Source organism: Osmia bicornis, unplaced genomic scaffold (assembly GCF_907164935.1).
Source record: "Osmia bicornis bicornis unplaced genomic scaffold, iOsmBic2.1, whole genome shotgun sequence".
In the NCBI taxonomy this organism is placed as follows: Eukaryota; Metazoa; Arthropoda; class Insecta; order Hymenoptera; family Megachilidae; genus Osmia; species Osmia bicornis.
In genome coordinates this window covers 1,351,845-1,359,184 of record NW_025791135.1, presented here as the reverse complement: position 1 = coordinate 1,359,184, position 7,340 = coordinate 1,351,845, and the positions used below count along the sequence as shown (strand labels likewise).

The 7,340-nt window shown below is 35.4% G+C and overlaps 1 protein-coding gene across 1 annotated transcript; it reads right to left on the bottom strand.

Annotated features, from left to right (window-relative positions):
* Positions 1 to 751: 751 nt before the first annotated feature.
* On the bottom strand, positions 752 to 3,380 carry LOC123988810 (splicing factor 3B subunit 4-like). The gene is made up of 4 exons (XM_046289552.1): positions 3,253 to 3,380; positions 1,334 to 1,396; positions 998 to 1,182; positions 752 to 776 (listed from the first exon to the last, which is right to left on the bottom strand). The coding sequence occupies exons 2-4, from the start codon at positions 1,353 to 1,355 to the stop codon at positions 765 to 767; spliced, it is 219 nt and encodes a 72-aa protein (XP_046145508.1). The 5' UTR covers positions 1,356 to 1,396; positions 3,253 to 3,380; the 3' UTR covers positions 752 to 764.
* Between the last annotated feature and the right edge of the window lie 3,960 nt (positions 3,381 to 7,340).

The window sequence follows — 7,340 nt, the reverse complement described above, 5'->3', positions numbered from 1 at the left end:
ATATTGTAAAGTTTCACGATACAATGAAATTCCTATTATTTATCGAAAAAAAATGATGTGAACGCAAAGTAAAGAAGCAAGCTGTAAAGGGAAATCACACGGGCTATTAAAAATCTCCCTAGACCTAGTGAGCTGCGCGAGTTAAGTGCGGTCACTCGTGAACTGCAGTATAGTTAATTCACAATGGGTACGTTGATTCCCGTTGAATATGGTTTACTTGAAATTATCAAATGGGTCATTTATCATAGGTTGCCGACGCCCGAGTTAGGATCTTCCTAGTAGAGGAAAAGTTTTTAATTTTGCGCCGCCTCCGAAAACTTTGAAATGTATTTGGTATCCTATTTAACGATTAAGTAGATATTATTAATAGTTATGGAATATTGGTATAAATGAAATAGAAATTATTTGACACTTTTTAGTGCATTTCGAAGTCGGATTTGTTTTTTGTTAAAAATTATTTTATTTCACACTTTTTAGTGGAATTAGAGAAACGAGCAATATTTGTAGGATGCCTTAAGGTTATATTTCGTTCTTAATGGTTAAGTAAAGATCAAGTACTGGTAGTTGATAAAAATAAAAAAAACAGAATAACGAATAGCATGTTTTTAAATCAGTTTAACTCAGTAATTATTTATTCTTACTTAATAGAAACATAAATTTACGAAATTGCCCCTTCCCCTTCCCCTTCCGCCCCTACCTCCTATTCCTCTCCCCCCTTCCTTGACCTCCCCGGTAGCCCCGCATACGCCGGGATCTTCCTGCCGCTACTCCTCTTTCTGCAATGTATAAAAATTGAAATAAGTAGATATATATTTTTTTTGTAATTGAAATATTATTATTGTAAATATTTGCCCTTACATAGAACAACAAAGTTGTTCTGATAAGGGCAATATTGTATTCCTCTGTACGAGGCAATAATTCATAGTATAAAAAAGAATCTGTAATACATACTTCGCGGTGGCTTCGCCTCCTCCTGCTTAGCATCCATCCCTTGCACCTGAGGGAGGGGCTCCTCACTCGATCGAGGACCTTCTCGTTGCTGAGGGAGGAGCTCCTCCCTCAGTTGCTGCAACTGTTGCTGCTGTTGCTGCTGTAGCTGCTGCTGCAGCAGCTGCATCTGACGCAGATGGTTTTCTTCCTGCTGCTGCAGCATCAGCTGAATGTCTCTGACTATTTGTTGATCTGATAGAGAAAAAAAAAGAAATATATATATATATATATATACTGCAGGCATGTTTCTGAATTATGCACTATATACATTTTGCACAGCTTCTTTTAATTTTTATTTCTTGTACTCTTTATTTGCCTTTATTATAGTTGAAATAATACTTACAATTGTTCTCTGATTCGGCCATCTTTTAATTGTTTTTAATTTTTTTATTCTTTCGGGGTTATTCTGAAACAGAAATATATAGATGTGATATTTGCAATAATAAAAAAAAGGTATAAGTAATAACAGTTACATTAATATTAATTAATGACTAGCGGTGGAATGTTATCGATTGCAGTGACATAGTGTTTATATTGTATAGAACGAAAGTCACAGGAACGGCGACAAGACCGTGTATATCGAAACACATCTATACTTTTTAAAATGTATCAGGATAACTAACATTCAATATGTACTTCTTGTATACTTTTATTATTATATTCACTGAATACGAATCCGGAAACTATTTTTCACCAGTGACTAAAATTTTTAATTATTTTAATTGCGAAATATATAATAAAATATTATCAACTACGTATGTTTAAACATCGATACAAGTGATAAAAATGACATTCGAAATGTAGCAGTACTCAAATAATTTTTTTTTTAAATTAAAGTTGTTGAAGAAATTCTAATTATTTTTAAATTCCAGTTGTAGAAGAAATTCTAATTATATGCATGTGCGATTTCATACCAAGTTTACTGTCGACTAGTATAATTTAATAAAATTATTCGTTTGTTCCCCCAATTAATTTCGTTCGTTGTTTAACACCCGAACAACGTTTCTAATAGCAATAAATGGTTCTGTAATGTCGCGAAGTTCTCCCTCTCACTGAGTTCTCCGCGTACTTTGTTGTATGATTTGTATCTACGTTGTTAGCTAGGTAGAGGTTCTTACTTACCTTTCGCTGGGCGAGGATACCTGTAGAAATAGGTCGTCCTGGTGGATGTAGACGGTAGGGTAGACGTTCGAGTCAAGATCACACACTTCCGATCACAACAAATGTTTATTGGGTTTAAATACAATCCTTAACTTGCGCGCTCTTTACAGATGACGATTTGCTCTGTCGGGTCTCTGAGTCCCGTAGCAGAGTCGTACTTTGTGGATTTCTGTATGCGTATTTGAATTGAATCCCGGATTCGCGTTAAACGGACTGGCCGATTCTAAATGAATTTTACAGAAGTGATCCGGTTATACACTATAAGTGATCTGTGTTGTTTCTGTAGTATAATTTGTCTGCACTGTTTCTGTAGTATAATTTGTCTGCTACTGGTTCTACACTGAATTTGATCTGATACGGGTTCTGTACTATAATTGGTCTGAAGTATAATTTTTTTGTCTGAACGCGGGCGGTTTGGTCTCGTTATTATATATTGATTAATGAGGTCGACTTTTGATTTGCCAATTCGGGTGAACCACCTCGTCCGGATCGTCAGCGTTCTTGCCGTACGACATCCCGGCTGAGTTGCTCACTCAGAATTTTTGCGGAGCGATGAATTTGGATGGTGCAATAGAAGTTCAAAGAATTTGTATCGCGAAATGTAAGTTTAAAGAATCTGTATGGCGAAATATAAGTTTAAAGAATTTAGGTCGCGAAATAGCGGCTTAAAGAGTTTGGGTGGCGAAATAGAAATTTTAAAGAATGCGTCACAGGACGTGACAGTTCCTACATGCGTATTTAGCGCAAATTCAACCGTTAGAAAGCAATACTGAATATGGACATGTTAAATAGAAATGAAGGGTTTTATTGATAATGATAATAAAAAAAAGGAAATATCTATTCATATTTGTTAACATATTTGTAATACTTTTTTATTTATTATAATAATTGTAATAATAAAAATTTGTTAACAATTCAAAATCTAAAGTTAAATAATGAAAATAATAAGTTATTCTGTGATGTAATAAAAATAGTTTTGTTCAAAGGAAATATAATAATACACCAACTAAATGAACCGTACCACCAGCCATTAAGAAATATTAATATATATTATTATATACAACGTAGACAGAAATGAAACATTGCACGTTTCGTACTTACCACTTGTTCGAATCGCTGTTCGTATGAAACTGAGCAGGAATCTCTGACTTCCAAAGGGAGAGGATTGGTGGGGCACATTCCAGGATCGCACAAATTATTCTCTATGTTTACATTCCTGTTGGTATGTGCGTAGTAGTTTATATTGAACGTAAATATTCATAAATATTCTATTCGCCACAAATGCGCAAAAACCAAACGGCGTATAGTCAATGATAGAAATATTCATACCCTCTTAATATAGCCATGAAATGTAGAAAGTATAAGTACAGTAAGTGTAATAAATAAAAAGTGTCTAGTGAACGTTTAAAACAGAATACATACCTCATTTAAAATTGGACCAAATAACTGGAGGTTTTTTTTAATGAGAAGGTACAAATTTATTTATTCTGATACGTGCTTTTGTCGTTTAAAAAAATTACAATTTGTTGAAATTGTGAAAAAATTGATTTCTACTATTTTCTTTCACGATTTCAACAAATTCCAATTTTTTAAAACGACAAAAGCACATATCTTAGTAAATGAATGTGTATAACTTTACAAAAAACCACAAGTTATTTGGTCGAATTTTGAATGAGGTAATCTGTTTCAAACGGTAACCGAACACTGTTTTATTACACTCAGTATACAACCTGTCGAAATACGAATTTTTCGATCCAACGCAATCTGTTGCAATGTACTTTTACAATCTGACTGTGGTAAAAAAGTTGAATATTAATCAGTTCGAAGAATAATGTAATAATTATAAAATTATACACTGGGCATTAAACAATCTTCATTTGAACCCAATGAAGAATTTATTGGCAATATTGAAAAATGTAATGTACATAAAAACAAAAACCTGTAAACAAAAAAATGAGCTTCGTGAAGCAAATAAGAGAACGTGAGATATAAAATCATAACGATATGAATATACGAATCAGTGCCAAGATGCATAAAACGACGCGTGGAAATGTAATTCAATATTAAGTAATGCAAATTTTAATTAAATTGCAAGTATTTGTAAATTTATGTTATATTAGATCCATTTAACATTGCCGTGAGTTTTGTACGAATATCGCATTGCTTTATTTTCCACTTATCGCACAATATAACGGAATTCTACTATAAGTTTGCCTATTATTGCGATCGTCCTCACAATACAAACAAACATAGCTACAGCCCATAGACAGATCGCGTAGTTAGTTGAAACGAAAACCTGGCAACGTTAGGTGTTCAATTGATTGATACCTGTTGTAATAATTAATTGAATATTTTGAAAAGTGCTGCAAAGGTAGTCGTTTTAATTTCTATTATTTTATTATATTTTTTATAAAATCCAAAACCAATCGCGTCTGCTTGGAGCGACCAAATAACTGTTTGTAATAATAATAAAAAACAAACCAACCGCGTCTGCGTGGAGCGACCAATAATTGTTTTTATAAAACAAACCAACCGCGTCTGCTTGGAGCGACCAATAATTGTTTGTAAAAATATAAAACAACCGCGTCTGCTTGGAGCGACCAATAATTGTTTGTAAAAATATAAAACAACCGCGTCTGCTTGGAGCGACCAATAATTGTTTGTTATAATATAATAAAAAACAAACCAACCGCGTCTGCTTGGAGCGACCAATTCTTTCCAAAAAAGAAACAAACCAACCACGTTTGCTTGAAGCGATGGGTAGACCTACAAAACATGCATCCCGTATGAGGAAGTATCGTGCGAATGAATCAAACGACGCCACGCAATTACGTCTGTACAAAAATTGCAAAAGAAATACAGAGAAACGATGTCATGAAACTATTAACGAACGCCATTTGAGATTATCTGCAATGCGAAAATATATGCGTTCAAAATTATTGCGTGAAACGATAGAGGAGAAGATACGTCGCCTAACCATAATTTATAATCGTTTAAAGAACGAATCTGTCGAAGAACGATCACGTAGATTGAGATTAATCCATAGACGCTTAGCGAACGAATCTGCTGAGAAACAATCACGTAGGCTGAGATTAATCCACAGACGCTTAGCGAACGAAACTGCTGAGGAACGATCACGTAGATTGAGATTAATCCACAGACGCTTAGCGAACGAATCTGCTGAGGAACGATCACGTAGATTGAGATTAATCCACAGACGCTTAGCGAACGAATCTGCTGAGGAACGATCGCGTAGGCTGAGATTAATCCATAGACGCTTAGCGAACGAATCTGCTGAGAAACAATCACGTAGGCTGAGATTAATCCACAGACGCTTAGCGAACGAAACTGCTGAGGAACGATCACGTAGATTGAGAATAATCCACAGACGTTTAGCAAACGAATCTGCTGAGGAACGATCACGTAGATTGAGATTAATCCACAGGCGTTTAGCAAACGAATCTGCTGAGAAACGATCGCGTAGGCTGAGATTAATCCACAGGCGTTTATGCAATCAATGTATTGAAGAACGTTCACATCGTCTAATGCTCATTAAAAATCGTAATCGTGAAGTATTGTTAAGGGAAAATACCGAAACAAAAAATACACGTTTAAGAAATATGCGCGAAGTAGCTAAAAACCGACGGAAAGAACGTTTCCTCCAGGAAGACTACTTTCAATCGGTTATTAATATTTTTGCTGATGTACCGTGTGCAGTGTGTTGCAAGACTTTATATCCGCAGCAACGTTACACTTTACACACGCAGCCTTTGTCTGGTCTAATTCCTGCAAATCTAATCGAATCAGAGAAGATAACAACATGTTCTCGTTGTCTAAATCATCTTAAAAAACACAAAGTTCCATCACAGGCATTTTGGAATAAAATGGAACTAATGTCTGTACCTCAGGAAATAGCAGATTTATCGGAAATCGAGAAACAAATGTTGTGCAGAATAGTGCCGTTTCTAAAAATTATGAAAATTCAGAATCGCTTCAGTCAGGATTGGTGCAAAGGTCAGGTAGTCCTATTTGCTCGCGATGTGTTCGAAGTAGCCGAGCAACTTCCAGTCCAATTAAACCAAACGGGTGTAATGATTGTAGTTGAAAGTTACGAAAATTTGGAGCGACAGCGACAATTAAAAATTGATGTCGGAAAGCTTCGGGTAGCCTTACAATGGCTATTACAAAATAATGCTTTGTACAAAGACGTACAACCATGTTTTTCAAACATTACCAGTAATATTTTCGAAATAGCTCATGTCATTGAACAGCCGGCTATTGTAACAGAGGAAATTGAAGTTGCACAAAGAAATACTGAACTAAACAGTAGATTTGTAGACGTTGGTCGAAATGTAGCTATTTTACGAGGCACGTTTCATCAAGCTAGCGATCGCTTCGGTATCGAATCTCGTGGTAAGCAATGTACTGGCATAGCTGCAGTTGCATGTGTTGTGTTTCATTCCCTAGATCCTAGTACGTGGTGTACTAGTGATGTCGATTATGTGGTTATAATAGGAGATAAATATTATCGTGATTGCATTGAAGCGCGAAGTATTCCTAACCCCAACGAAATCAATGTAGACTATTTAGCCGCAACTGAATTATTGCCACACGTAACATATAATAATAGGCGAGTCAATATCAACGTTGACTATGAAATGTCGGTAAATGGTCACATTGATATTGATAACGGTGTTGATGGATTTCCAAATTTAAAAAATGGTTTGATTACATTTTTTCAACGGTATATGTACGGAATTCTTACCGCGAATCTTACATCAATAGCTGTATCATGTAGCAACCAATCGGAGACCACCTGCTATTGATTGTTTGATTCCCATGCAAGAGGTCCAAAAGGATATAAAGCACCGTTACGGGGCGCCTCATGCTGTATGAAATTTACTACTATTGATGCTTTACACGCCACCTTGCGTCGTAATTTGTATGCGAAAGATGGCAACAGTAATGTATTAAATATCTACTCATTAACACCTGTAACAATTGCATCCGAGAGAAATAGATCTTCACTGGTAGAAAGAATGCAACATCTATCGGTTGCGACCCCACGAAATGAATCCAACGGAACACGAATTATTTTCGAAACAAGCATGCTACGTTCGATTGACGAAGGTGTTCCCAACATCGATAATATCGTCTGTATCAACAACAATAATAATAATAATAATAAT